The 14,665-nt window shown below is 49.0% G+C and overlaps 1 protein-coding gene across 1 annotated transcript; it reads right to left on the reverse strand.

The window, feature by feature from the left end:
• Positions 1-9,380: 9,380 nt before the first annotated feature.
• Lmf2 (lipase maturation factor 2) lies at positions 9,381-14,584 on the reverse strand. The gene is made up of 14 exons (XM_036207776.1): positions 14,296-14,584; positions 13,519-13,772; positions 13,386-13,414; positions 13,045-13,259; positions 12,793-12,971; positions 12,086-12,227; positions 11,848-11,982; positions 11,674-11,779; positions 11,470-11,566; positions 11,216-11,398; positions 10,971-11,139; positions 10,780-10,891; positions 10,607-10,703; positions 9,381-10,508 (listed from the first exon to the last, which is right to left on the reverse strand). The coding sequence occupies exons 1-14, from the start codon at positions 14,387-14,389 to the stop codon at positions 10,206-10,208; spliced, it is 2,115 nt and encodes a 704-aa protein (XP_036063669.1). The 5' UTR covers positions 14,390-14,584; the 3' UTR covers positions 9,381-10,205.
• Positions 14,585-14,665: the final 81 nt, after the last annotated feature.

Raw genomic sequence — 14,665 nt, forward strand, 5'->3', positions numbered from 1 at the left:
GGTGGTCAGGGGATGCAGCACAGTGGGAAAATGCCTGTCTCCTACGTATGAGGTCCTGGGCTCAGTTCCCAACACTTCCCAACACCAAGAGAGAAACCAGTGGCCAGCTGGACAGCCAGCCTGCCTGTCTCCTTTCTTTCCTTCTTTTTTCTTATATTGCTGGGAACTGAACCCAGAGCCTCATGTACTCTACCACTGAGCTACACCCTTAGTTTTTTGTTTTTTTAAGATTTATTTATTTATTATGTATACAGAAGGGGGCACCAGATCTCATTCTAGATGGTTGTGAGCCATCATGTGGTTGCTGGGGATTGAACTCAGGACCTCTGGAAGAGCAGTCGGTGCTCTTAACCTCTGAGCCATCTCTCCAGCCCAGTTTTGTACACTAATAACAAACTATCTGAAAGAGAAAAACAACTAGGCAAGACAATTCATGCCTGTAATCTCAGCACTCAGGAAACAGGCAAGATATCCACTCCACCTCCCCACCCTGCCCCAGACAGGGTTTCTCTGTGAAACATTCCTGGATGTCCTGGAATCTGCTTTGTTGATCAGGCTGGCCTTGAACTCACAGAGATCTGCCTGCCTCTGCCACCCTAGTGCGGGGATCAAAGGTGTGCACCACTACCGCCCAGGCAGAGAGGCAAGAATTAATATCCAAAGTAAACCAGACACAGCCTATCTGTAATTCCAGCATTTGGATGGTGGATACAGGAGGATCAGAATTTAACAATCTTAGCAGGTCATGGTAGCACACATCTTTAATTCCAGCACTCGGGAGGCAGAGGCAGACATATCTCTGTGAGTTCAAGGCCAGCCTGGTCTACAGAGGGTGATCCAGGACAGCCAAGGCCACACAGAGAAACCCTGTCTTGAAAAACAAACAAAAACCAAACCACACTCAGGAAAAGTTACATATCCAATTTGAGAGCAACTTGGGTTACCTGACATCCTGTCTCAAAAAACAAACCAAAAGGTACATTGCACACTTGAGTGTGTGTGCGTGCGTACGTGTGTGCACGTGTGTGTTTTGAAATGGCTCAGTGGATAAGGTGCTCGATGCCAAGCCTGACATCCTGAGTTTGAGCCCCAGAACCACATAGTAGAAGCAGAAAACCAACTCCCAGGAATTGTCCTCTGACAGCCTCATGCATGTTATGGCATACAAACGTTTCACTCTCCTGGGCACGTGTGCAAGCACTCACACTCACATCAGAATATATATCAAAATATATGTAAATGGGATTGCAACAGACTAAAATCTTCCCACACAAAGGAAACAATCAAATCAACTTAGGGAAGACATAACCTACAGAATGTGAGAAAAACACATTTCTGAAAAGGATTAATATCCAAAACTTGGAAAGAACTTACTAAATAGTAGGACAACAAATAACTCAATAAAACATAGGCAAAGATAGGGCTGGAGAGATAGCTCAGTGATTGAGAGCATTTGCTCTTACAAAGGACCTGAATTTAGTTTCTAGAATCCACATGTCAGCTCATAACCACCTGTAACTCCAGTTCTAGGGGATCTGATGCCCTCTTCTGACTTCTGGAGGCTCCTGCAGGCTTGTGGTACACATTAAAAAAAAATCATTTTTTATTCTTCTCTCCTACATATATTCCAACCGCAGTTTCCCCTCCCTCTACTCCTCTCAGTCCCCCCTCCCCCCCCCCCCCCCCAGATCCACTCCTCCTCCGTTTCCCTTTAGAAAAGAGCAGACCTTCCACAGATATTAACTGAACACAGCACAGCAAGTTATAGTAAGACCAGGCACGAACCCTCATATCAAGGGACGAGGCAACCCAACCCACTATGAGGAAAAGGGTTCCAAGAACAGGCAAAAGATCCAGAAACATGCCAGCACTCGGGAGGCAGGGGCAGGTGGATCTCTGCGAGTTCGAGACCAGCCCGGGCTACAGAGTGAGTTCCAGGAAAAGTTGCAAAGCTACACAGAGAAACCCTGTCTCAAAAAACAAACAAACAAGCAAGATCCAGAAACACCCCACTGTCCTACTGTTAGGAGTCCCACAAGAAGACAAAGCCACGCAAGTCTGCAGAGTCTGTAGCAAGTCTACAGAGGAGCGAACTCAGAACATCAGGCTCTGTTAATGTCACTTCCATCTCTGTGAGCCCCTAATGAGACTTGCCTAGTTGATTCTGTGGGCCATGTTCATGGTGTCCTCGACCCCTCTGGCTCCTACAATCCTTTCTCCCCCTTTCTGGGGGTGGTGGTGGTCCCTGAGCTCTGCCTAATGTTTGGCTGTGGGTCTCTGCATCTGCTCCCATCAGTTGCTGGAGGAAGCCTCTCTGATGATGATCGGGCTAGGCACCGATCTATGAGTATAGCAGAATATCATTAGCAATCATTTCATTAACTTTTTTTTTTTTAGGTCTCTGGGCTGTCCAGCCTCTAGTTCTTGGTCATCTAGGCAGTGTGAGCTCCCTCTCAGGGCGTGGACCTCAAGTTGGACCAGTCAGTCACTGGTTGGCCTCTCCCACAAGTTCTGCACTGCCTTTACCTCAGCACATCTTACAGGCAGGACAAATTGTAGGTGGGAAGTTTTGTGCCTGGGTTGATGTCCTAGCACCGACACTGGAAGCCTTGCCTAGTTAAAGAAGATGGTCGGTTCAGGCTCTGAATGCTCCATTACTATGAATCTTCTCTAGGGTCACCCTCATAGATCCCAGAGAGTTTCCACTCCAGTTCTAGGGGATCTGATGCCTTCTCCTGACTTCTGAGGACTCCTGCAGGCATGTGGTACACGTGCAAAAATTTTAAAAACAAACAAATAATAACAACAACCAAGAAAAAAAAAAGAGGAAAGAGACCTGCAGATGTAGCTCAGTGGTAGGGTGTTTCCCTAGCATGCATTACGGCCTGGGTTCTGGAGATGTACAGATGTGGGGATGGTGGCAATGCTTGTAGTCCTATTACACAGGAGGCTGTGTAATCAAGATAATCACGTGAGCCCATGAATTTGGGACTAGTCTGGGGGGAATAGTAAAACCTTCATCACTTCCCCCTCAAAAGACATAAAAATGGCCAACGTGTATGAAAAAAATGCTCAGTATCACTAATAATCGGAAAAACGTGAACAAAATCTACAAGGAGGCAGTGAGGAGTTTGTTAATGGTAGAGTGCTTGCCTCACATGCAAGAGGCCCTGGGTTACCCTCCAGCACCACCAACATTACAAAACCTCACACTTGTTAGGATGACTACTGTAGAAACAGATGTTACAAGGGCTGGAGAGATGGCTCCACAGTTAAGAGCACTGGCTGTTCTTCCAGAGGACTGGATTCAATTCCCAGCACCCCATGGCAGTTCACAGCTGTCAGCTGTCTACAATTCCAGTCCCAGGGGATCTGAAATACCTTCTTCTGGCCTCCGAAGGCAGCAGGTAGGTCACATGTGGAGCACAGACATACATGCAGACAAATCATGCCCACACATAAACTAAAAGTATTAATTTAAAAAATGATGTTACAAAACCCCACAGCCAATGAAAATGCAGAGTTGTGGAGCCCAGTCCCAAATGATACATCTACAACAGAGCTCCAGTACCCAAGCTCAGGGAGCACTGAAGAAGAGGGGGCAGAGTGAGTGTAAGGGCCAGAGGAGTAGGGACTTTAGGAGATTGTCTCCTAAAAATGTCAGACAAATTGGGGATTAGCTCAGTGGTAGAGCGCTTGCCTAGCAAGCACAAGGCCCTGGGTTCGATCCTCAGCTCAAAAAAAAAAAAAAAAAAAAGTCAGATGATACACCCATAAAGTTCCAACATAGCTGCCTAAACATGACCTGAACAAGGACTAACATGGCACCAGCAGACAGGTTAATGTAGACAGGGAAAACTCAGGAGGCCTCAACCTAGACAACTAAGGGATGTTGAGTGGGAGATAGAGTCTTCCCCAGGGAAGAGCAGACCAACTGGTTATTTATTATCAAATAATTAGTCCTGAAAATATAAAAATATATCAAGTAACAAACAGACTGAGTACACTGTATCTATGTATTTAGGAACACACACACACACACACACACACACACACACACAAAAGAATAATTAAAAACAGGTCATGAATTTGAAAGAGTAAAGGAGTACATGGGGGGGTTTGGAGGGAGACAAGGGAGGGGGGAAATTATGTAATTATATTATAATCTCAAAAAATTATTTTTAAAAAAGATGATTATGTGCCAATGAGGATGTGGAGGAAAGGAACTGTTTTTATACCATTACTGGAAATATAAATTAGTTGAGCCATTATGGAAAATAGTTGATTTTATATAAACATAAAAAATTATGCATAGAGTAAAAGCAGAAGTCTATTACTTTACATGTGGATTCTGGGGATCAAACTCAGACAGCAAGCACCTTTACCTACTATGTCAACACACACACACACACACACACACACACACACACACACACACACACACACACAGTTTATCTAGTGGAGCAAAGAGGCCTAATAGGCAAGGAGAGGGTTGAAAAAATAGAGGGTAGGGAGGAACTGATGGAGAACATTCTGCCTCATATACAATTATACAATATATAAGAAAAAAAATTAAAACAGTTTGGAGGTTCCTCAAAAAATTGAAAGCTAAGCAGGCATGGCGCTTCATGCCTGTAATCACAGCAGTCAGGAGGCTGAGGCTGGAGAAAAACAAATCGCCAAGGGAACTCTTCCCTTCTTTTGGTTTTTTGAGACAGTATCTGACACTATGCCTAGGCTGATCTCAAATATGAAACAAACCTGTCTCAGTTTGCCAAGGGTGCTGCGGAGCCCCATTCCAGATAGATTTTTGTCTGTTTTGTTTTTGCTTTTAAGACAAAGAGTTTTGTGTAGTTCAGGCTAGCCTTGAACTCTGTATGTTGACTTGTGATTCTCCTGTCTCAATCTTAGTCTTCAGAGTTCTGGGATTATATGTCCTTGCCATCATACCTGGCTCTTAAAAGTATTGTGGTGTGTGTGTGTGTGTGTGTGTGTGTGTGTGTGTGTGTGTGTGTATGTGTGTCTGCACGTTTCTGTGTATATGAGCACTCCTGTGTGTGGGTACATTTGCACACATGTGCACATGCATATGGATGCTGACACTGGGTGTCTTCCTTGTATATTGAGGTGAAGCCTCTTGGTGAACCAGAGCTTGCCATTTCGGTTAGTTTGGCTAGTCACCTTACTCTGGGGAGCCTTTGTCTCTATGTTAGATTAAAAGTGGGCTGTCATGTGCACGCAGCTTTTCCATGAGTTCTGAGAATCTAAACCTTGACCTTCAAGCTTGTGCCAGAAGGGCTTTTCTTGCTTAACTATATCCCCAGCCCAGAACAGATAATTTTTTGTTTTGTTTTTCCAGACAGGGTTTCTCTATATAGCTCTAGCTATGCTGGAAATTGCTCTGTGGACCAGGCTGGCATCAAACTCAGATCCTACTGCCTGGCTTTTCTTTTTTGTTCATATAATTTTTTTTAAAGATTTATTTATTTATTATGTATACAGTGTTCTGTCTGCATATATCCCTACACACCAGAAGAGGGCACCAGATTTCATTACAGATGGTTGTGAGCCACCATGTGGTTGCTGGGGATTGAACTCAGAAACTTTGGAAGAGCAAGCAGTGCTCTTAACCTCTGAGCCATCTCTCCAGCCCCATGTTCATATAGTTTTTAATAGGAGTGGTGAGATAGTTTGTCTGGTAAAAGTGTTTGCCAGCAAGCCAGAAGACCTGAGTTTGAATTTTGGAACCAACATGGTGGAGAACCAACTCCCATTAGTTGTGTCTGACCTCCACAGGCACCACGGTGCATGTACCACATGCTATAAACAAATGTTATAAAAATTGTCTTTAAGGGTTGGGCATTTAGCTCAGTGGTAGAGCGCTTGCCTAGCAAGTGCAAGGCCCTGGGTTCGATCCTCAGCTCAAAAAAAATTGTCTTTAACACACATACACAAACTATATAGGAATGTTAATTAACTAGCCCACATGTTGGACACACTTCAAAATATCATATATCATAGATATATACAATGTTTGCCAATTTAAGAGATTGAGGGAAGCAGAGTTAATCCTAGACCTCAGGATGTAGAGGCCAGAGGGGCAAGTTGTTGATCAAGACCAACCTCAGCTACAAGGTGAGTTCAAGGCCATCCTGGGCTTGTCTCAAATAAAAACAAAAGAAAGAAAAACAAGAAGCAATGAAGCCAGGCGGTGATGGCGCATGGCATTAGTCCCAGCACTCGGGAGGCAGAACCAGGAGGATCTCTGGGAGTTCAAGGCCAGCCTGGTTTACAGAGCAAGATCCAGGACAAGCACCAAAACTATATAGAGATACCCTGTCTTGAAAAAACAAACAAAGAAAGAAGCAATGATCTTGAGGATATGGTTCAGTGGCATAGAACTGACTGGTATGTTTCCAGTTTTGGGTTTTATTTCCAGCACCAGAAAACAACCAACTAACAGCAACAAATCCCCCCAAATTCATTCTCTCAAATTCAGAAGGCCTAAGTGAAAAATAAATGTTTGGGAAGAACTGGTGGTTTTGGTGTTTTTCTCCATTTCTTCCAGCTTGCTGGTGACGGTGTCTTTGCATTGACTTCAGGACTTCTGGGTGTGGACAAGGGCTATCTGCTGCTGTGATACTTGGGATGGCATTTAGGGACCACTTGAGACAATCCAGGATGATCTCATCTCAAGATCTAATCCCTGCTGCAAATATGCTTTTTCTAAATGGCACAACTCACAAGCTCTGGAGACTTCATTTGGTTTTGTAGTGCTAGAGATTGAAGGTGGGGCTGGGTGAATTCTGAGGATTTGATGTGAGGACTTTGGGGGACTGTTTTTCCAACTTATCTCAAAGGCTCTACCAGACCTCCTGGCACCAGCCATTTCTCCAAGGGCCTTTGGTTCTTCAGGTTGTAAATCATGCTTCAAATCTACATGTAGGGGCTGAATGCTATGACGTAGTGTGGACAAACATGATTTACCATCCCCATTCCCACACCTCTGTCTCTATGTAATCCAGGCTGGTTTGAAGTCTGAAATCCTTCTACCTTGGCCTCCTGAGCTCTGGGATGACAGGTCTGAGCCACCGTATCTGACCTGATCATCTCTGAACATCCATCTCACTCTGGCTGTCATCACTGGACACAGTATTGCTTTTGTTGTCCTCCTATTGTCCCCAGAACCTGTCTGTGGCCCTTGTAGACTCTTTCCTAAACCTGTCACCCCTAAAAAGGCCCAAAGTGTCATGGGAGGATGGCAGGACTTCAGGTCCTGTCCACTCAAGGGGAATGTCAGGCCTTTCTGGGGACTCAGGCTTGATGAGGCTGCTGTGGGGCCAGAAGGAAGGAATGGGGACGTGGCTTTTAGCCACGGAACATGTGGCAAAACACAGATTAATAGAAATGGGTTAATTGAAGTTATAAGAGCTAGCTAGCAAGAAGCCTGCCATAGGCCATGCAATTGGTCATATTAAGTCTCTGAACAATTATCTTGACACCGCCCCCTCCACCCCCCCTCCAGCCTTGCCACTGCCCTTGAAACTTCTATTGGTTGAATGTGGCTGCTCTTTTGGGTCTTCCTATGCACAGACTTTGACAACAGAAAAGCAGCCGCTGGTTTCTGCTTACTGCCTCTCAGGGGCCGCAAGGCCAAAGCTATTTTGATAGGATACTGGACCACCATCACGACGGTTGTCATCCTTCAATCTGTCACCACGACAAAACCACCTGCATAAGCTGAGACAGTGACCGGGAACTCACTATGTAAACCAGGCTGGCTTTGAACTCACAGAAATCCACCTGCCTCTGCTTCCCAGTGCTGAGATTAAAGGTGTATGCCATCCCGCCTGGCTGCTAGCCGTGTTTTTCAACACTGCTTTCAGGGCTGAAAAGAGGGCTAGAGAGGTGGCTCAGCCATGAAAGGCTAGGCTCACAACCAAAACTCCAAAGTGAAAAGGGCGGCAGTTTTGTTGATGAAGCAAATACAATGACTACTGTTGATAAATCTTCATCTTTCAGTATGGGCATTTAACCTTTTATGTGACAAAATGAGAAATGTAGCCTGGTGAGGACACACATGCTCTAATCTCAGCACCCGAGAAGCCAAGGCAGGAGAATTGCAGCAAGTTTGAGGCTAGCCTGGACTACAAAGTGATTTCGAGTCCAGCCAGTGCTATATAGCAAAACCTTGTCTCAAAACCAACCAATCAACCACCAAACACACAAAACGACAGCTAAATTAAACAAACAGCCCCCCAAAACAGATGGGTAGACCATATTTGTAATCCCAGTATTTGCGAGAGGTGTAGATAGAAGATTGGAAGTTCAAGGCATCACTGGCTACCTATCCCCAGAAAGGCCCGACATTCCCCTTCAGTGGACAAAATCTGGAGTCCTGCTACCTTCCCATGCACACTCTGGGCCTTTTTAGAGGTGACAGGTTTAGGATAGGATATAGCCTGGGCTACATGAGACCCTGTCTCAGGAAAACAACAGAAACAAAGACGGAATGACAGTCTGACACATCATAACATGGACGGATCCTGAAAATACAGTGAGAAAGGAGACCCCCCAAAAAAGAGAGAGAAGAATATAATTCAGTTTCTATAACGTGCCTAGAACAAAAAAAAAAAAAAGCAGAACACAAGTTGTTAGGGACGAATTAGAGTTATTGTCTAAGGGATACACAGGGTTTCTCTTTGGGGTATCGGGAAAGTTCTAGAAACAACAGCAAGAGACTATAGCTATAAAATATTGTGAGTGTAGTTAATGCTACAAAAACATATACTTAAAAACACTGATGGCTCAGCAGTTAAGGGAGTACACTGCTCTTGCAGAAGATCCAAGTGCAGTTTCTAACATCCATACCTGGGGGGTTCAGAACTGTTTGTAACTCCAGGGGATCACATACTTCTGGCACACATGTACATAGATGCAATTAAAAACATGTATGCAATTAAAAACAATAAAAGTAAAATCTTTCACCATACAAGAATGAGGACCCAAGTTTGGATCTCCATAACACGTGGAAAAAAAAAAACTGGGCATGGCCAGTCATGGTGGTGCATGCCTTTAATCCCAGCACGCAGGAGGCAAAGGCAGGCAAGATCTCTAAGTGTGAGGCCAGCCTGGTCCTCAGAGCAAGTTCCAGGATAGCCAGAACTACAGAGAAACCCTGTCTTGGACAAAGAGCAAAACACCCCATCAAAACAATAAACAAACATGGGCTTGGTGGCCAGCCAAGTATCTGAAGTTATGCTGGGAGAACAAAAGGAGGTGTGGACCAACAACAGAGCTGAGATAAAGGAAGCCGGGCTGCAGGATCCCAGGGAAGGAGGGCCTGACAGGCGGACCCTAGAGAAAATGGGACTCAGGGCTGAGGGCGACCACATGCTTCTTTATTATTCCATCCAAGGTCTGGCACCTCTGCTAACAGAACCATCTAGTACCAGTCCCCTCTTTTATCCTTTTTACACTCTGACCTTTCTGAAGACCAGGAAGTAAAGTAGGAGGTGGAGAGAGGGATGTGTTCTGGAAAGTTTCCCCGGTCCTTGGGTGGTTCTAGTTTCATCTTCCTCCATTGGTCTCACAGCCCTCGTTGTACGGGTCTGCCAGGCTGGGCCACACCGAGGCTTCTTACAACCGGGCCTTTTCGTTTATTTTATGGAGAAAACTGAGTGACAAGGAGGGAGCCCACCAGTCTAGGCTGTGCCAATTGTCCTCAGGTCTCTCTAGAAGGAAGAAACCACCAGCAAAGGGGGATGTATAAACGGTGCCTTTATTGGTACAGTCTGAGGGGCAGGTAGGCACCATCACGTGGTTCCGCTTCCCTTTGCTCCTAGTCTCAGCAAATCCAGCTGATCCCCTCCACAGTGGGGCTGGATAGGGGCTCCAGACTCTGGCCTCTGCATCCACGGGTACACTGATTACAATGTCCCAGGGAAGTCCTGAATGAGGCCACATGCCCACTTCTGGTCTGGTTGCCAATACAGTGGAAAGTGACTTAGAGGAGGATGTGGTTGGTGCAGAGGGACTTAGTAGGGCTCAAGGTATCACCAACAGTCCTCAGGGGTGGCATTCCAAGCTGCATCTACCCTGGCAAGACTGCCTAAGGCACAGTGACGGGGCTGTGTCATGATGTGGGCTGGAATTCCGGGGATCTGACTCCATCAGGACATGTGGCTGGCTGATGGCACACGAAGCTATTTTTTCCTCCGGGAGACCCCGGAGTCACTGCTGTTGCTGTTGGGGGCTGGGGCAGCCTGCTCAGCGGCAGCTTTGGCATCCTTTCTGGGAGCCTGCTTCCGTTTTTCCTCTCTAGACAGTTTTGAGGACTGGAGTGGGCAGGGGGCAAGTAGGGTCTGTATGACTCTGATAGTCACCACAGCCCCCAAGAGCCCCCAGAGCAGGATGGGAGGCTCCAGAGGAGACAGCTGTGTCCGCACCCAGTTCAGTGTCTGAGCTAGAGCATTGCTGGGGCTGCGGGTCCGGAGTGGACTCTTATCCTATGGAGGTAAAACCAAGGAAAGCCCGTCAGATTTACTCCTGTAATAGGCAAGCACCCTGCGACCTCCCTCCCACAGTCCAGCGGACTCCTTCACACCTGAAGTCCAAACTGTTGGAGCAGTGTTTCCAGCTTTGGGTCCCCCAGGGATACAGCTGGGAAGAATTCCTCTACCCACTGACGGTGCCACCACTGGCTGCAACAGAACTGGATAGTCAGCATGTGGCTGTAGCCCAGGCCTAGGCACCGGCCCCCAATCATCCCAGCCTTACCTCTGCTCCCCAGGCTTTGAGAACCAGTACTTATAGTGCTGGGCCCGCAGGTAGGTGGGTGGCTGCTCATGAAAGGGGTACTGGGCAACATGGTTCTGGACCAGGCGGATCACTGTGGCAGGGGAGGAGAGGTTGACATGGCTCTGAACTTGTCCTTCCCTTCCCGGCCCCTCTCCCAGCCGATCCCTTACCTGGCTCCTTGCCCTGCAGGAGACGTAGCACCAGGCTGGTGAACCAGGGGCTCTGTGTATGTGGGCCAAGGGCTGCAAACCACATCTGCCAATCAAGGCGTGGCTGGTGGGGTATCAGGATAGGGGGTGGTCGGCTCACATTCCCAGGTTTGTACATGAATTCTATCTCCTGAAAGACGGACATATGGTTAGCTGGAACGGCTGGACTTGGTCCCTTTACCCTGACATCCTTTGGGAGGGCTCACTGTCCAATGGTGTCCATCATAGCTGCCCTCCAGCACCACTTCGGGTCGTCCACCCAGACCAGTCATCCGACGGAAGAGGCCATATGAGCTGGCCAGCTGCAGATGCTCCACAGAACTGTACAGGCGATGAGCCCCAGTCCAGAGACGCCCATGGGTCCCAGGCTCCATATAGGAGTAAGGTACCTGCAAGCAAGAGGGAATAGCTCAGTGCTGCCCCATCTTCCCCCAACCCCGTTCTCCACAGGGGTACCTACTAGGCTGATCAAGAACAAGACCACGGTGGCAGTGCCCAGGATGGAGAGCTGGATGCTGGCAAAGAACTTCCGTAGCCATCCCTGCACCTGGATCCACCTGGGGACAGGGGGCCCAGGTATTGTCAGGCCAGGCCTGAGCTGAGAGCAGCCTCTTCCCCCTGCTCATTCATACATACATACATACATACATACATACATACATACCTCCAGAGGGCAACAAGCAACTCCCAGGCCAGGGAGGCTGCCCCGAGCCACACAGTGGGCAGAGTTACCATCTTCAGCCACTGGGAGAACTGGTGAAAGGTGAAGGCTGCCAGAGGAGATTGTGATCAGGGGCTGACCCAGCCTTTGTCCTCAGATCCCCAAGCTGGCACTTACTGGTTTTAGAGAGGACAATATGCTGCTGCCAGTCAACCTCCAGGCCAAAGTAGTGCACGGTGCCATAGGCCAGCAGCCCATAGACAGTCAGTTCCAGCAGTAGGGACAGCATGGTCAGCAGGGTCTTGGGCCAGGCTATGGGCAGGACAGTCACAGGTTGGCGGAGGTGGAACAGGGGTTCTTTGGGAGTACTAGGCAGATGACATCAGTTTGGGTGTCATGACAGGATGACACTCACAGTTGGGCATCTTCTTGGGGCATTTGAGGCCAGGCTCAGCCGACAGGTGACGGTCATCCAGGAGGGACGTGGTAAGCACCAAGGTTAGCAGGTTAAAGAAATTGTAGTTGCCGGTGATGATAATCAGGACTTGTAATAATACCTGCAGGGAAGGTCTGTGATCAGATCTACGCCGGGCTGTTCTTCCTGTGCCCTTCTGACCTAGAGACTGACATTTTCTTTTTTAAGACTTAGTTATTTATTATGTACACAGAAGAGGGCGCCAGATCTCATTACAGATGGTTGTGAGCCACCATGTGGTTGCTGGAATTGAACTCAGGACCTCTGGAAGGGCAGTCGGTGCTCTTAACCTCTAAGCCATCTCTCCAGCCCCTAAATTTTTTTTTTTTTTTTTTTTTTTTGGTTTTTCGAGACAGGGTTTCTCTGTGTAGCTTTGTGCTTTTCATGGAACTCACTCGTTAGCCCAGGCTGACCTGGAACTCACAGAGATCCGCCTGCCTCTGCCTCCCGAGTGCTGGGATTAAAGGCGTGCGCCACCACCGCCCGGCTGACATTTTCATAAAGGCTACATGCAGCCTTGATCCGAGTAGCACATCCCTCTGCCTGCAATGCTTTCTCAACAGCACCCACATCACCTGACCACTCCCAGGGCTGCTACAAGACTCACTGGCCAGCGGGGAAGGAAGGCCACACTCTCTCCTACCCACCTGAGCATAGAAGGCAGTCAGTCGCAGGCGGCGAACAGGGGCAAAGAACAGAGGGGGCACAGCAATCTCGATGAGGAAGGTGGCCACCACACTGAGCTTGTGCAGCCAGACTGGCAGGTGGTGGGCAAACCAGGCAGCCGGTGTGGGCAGACACTGCGTCTCATAGTGGTAGGTGAGAGCTGCAGGTAATGGGTGGGGGTCAGGGTTGATTAGAGCCTCCAGACCATCCCAGCTTCAGGCCCAGGCCCTCACCAGTGAGTCCCCACCACGCAGGGCAGCGGCTGGTCAGCTTGACCACACCAGAGGCAAACATGAGTCGAAACAGCAGCCAGCGCACGAGCCAGAACCGGAGGTTTTCAAGGGGTAAGGCCCCTGCTAATCCACCCTGGGGGGCCTTGTGGTTGGAAGGCTTCTTCAGTGGGGCTACTAGTATAGCCAGGAAGCCTGTCTCCAGCAGCAGGGAATCCCTAAAGGGGGAAGAAATATCATAAAGGGTTCTTCTCCATTGAGACTGCTTCCCTCACAGGGTCCTCCCAGGAGAGGCAAACATCCCTTGCCCAGCCTCAGGCAGCATTGGCCCAGGAGTCACTCACCACTGGAAATAAAGGAACACTTGGCCCACCTGTAGGGAGAGGAGCTGTTAGAGAGCCGTCGTGTGTCTGCTGCATTAGGTGAGGCAGAGTGGGTGGATTAGACAGAGGCAGAAGTCGTAAGAGTCTCACTTGCCTGGCAGACTGACAGGTAGGCAGCCCAGAGCAGCAGGTAGATGAACGGATGTCGCATAGAATTCAGGAGCAGGGCACCCAGCCCTAGCACGGTGCCCAGCAGGGTCAGTAGATCCAGACCCTGGGCAGTATCCAAACCCAGTCTTGGTGCCTCCCATAGCAGCGTCGGTGTTTCCCACAGCTGCTGCCACCGACCTTTGCCTTGGGGCCGCAGTGTTCTCCGAGCAGGAAGGATGCCCTCGGGGCCATAGAGGCCTGTGGGAGGGCACGTCAGTGTCTTCTCAGACTAAGTTCATCCGAATTAAGGCCTGAAGATGCGCCACCACCAGCTCCAGGCATGCAGATGCCGGATTGTCAGGACCCCTAAATGCTCCCCCTAACCCCGCACACCCCGGGTTGTGCCTGCAGATGTTCCCACCCTAGGTAGGGCTTGCTCTACCAGATGCCCTCTTTCAGGATAGAAATTGTTGACCCCAACCCCAGATTCAGAAAACCTAACTCTGGGTCAGCACCTTCCGCTGGAGTCCAGGTAGAAATCTATCTCCTACTCCCTTCGGGGTTCTGCCCTAATCTGGGTGTAGAGAATCCGAATAGCAACGGGAAACCGACCCTTGCACATCTTTCTCCCTCCACACTCTTGCGGCCAGCAGTACACAAACTACTGCTCCCTAGTCCCACGTAGAGGCCTGGACCTCACACCCGCCTGGGAGAGCTCGTATTCAGGGTGAAGGGAGGGATGATAGAGCACTTGTGAGTGTCCCACTCTCGGCGCCCTCACCTGGGATCTGGGTGTAGAGGGACGCAAAGGCAAACGTGTAGACAGCGGCCACACCCTGCAGGAAAAGCTGCTGAGGGACCCGGGAACTCGCCATGTCCGCTACGCGCGCGGTCCGCCAAAGCAATGCCCGCCAGTCCCCCGGAGCCCCGCCTCTGGCCCACGCCCCACTTGGAATCCGTCGGGTTTGGTCACTGCGCTCCACCCGGTGCCAAGGAACTCACCGCTAACTGGCCCAGAAACTTAGTCTCGGCGGGTCCTCCAAGGCCCGCCCCGGACGCGTAACCACGCCCCTCGGCGTAGGCCCCGCCCCGTAAGGTCCGCCTCTTTCCCTCGTTGCGCCTTCCACTTTGAAACGGGGATCCGCGTTACG

This window comes from Onychomys torridus, chromosome 16 (genome assembly GCF_903995425.1).
Source record: "Onychomys torridus chromosome 16, mOncTor1.1, whole genome shotgun sequence".
Lineage (NCBI taxonomy): Eukaryota > Metazoa > Chordata > Mammalia > Rodentia > Cricetidae > Onychomys > Onychomys torridus.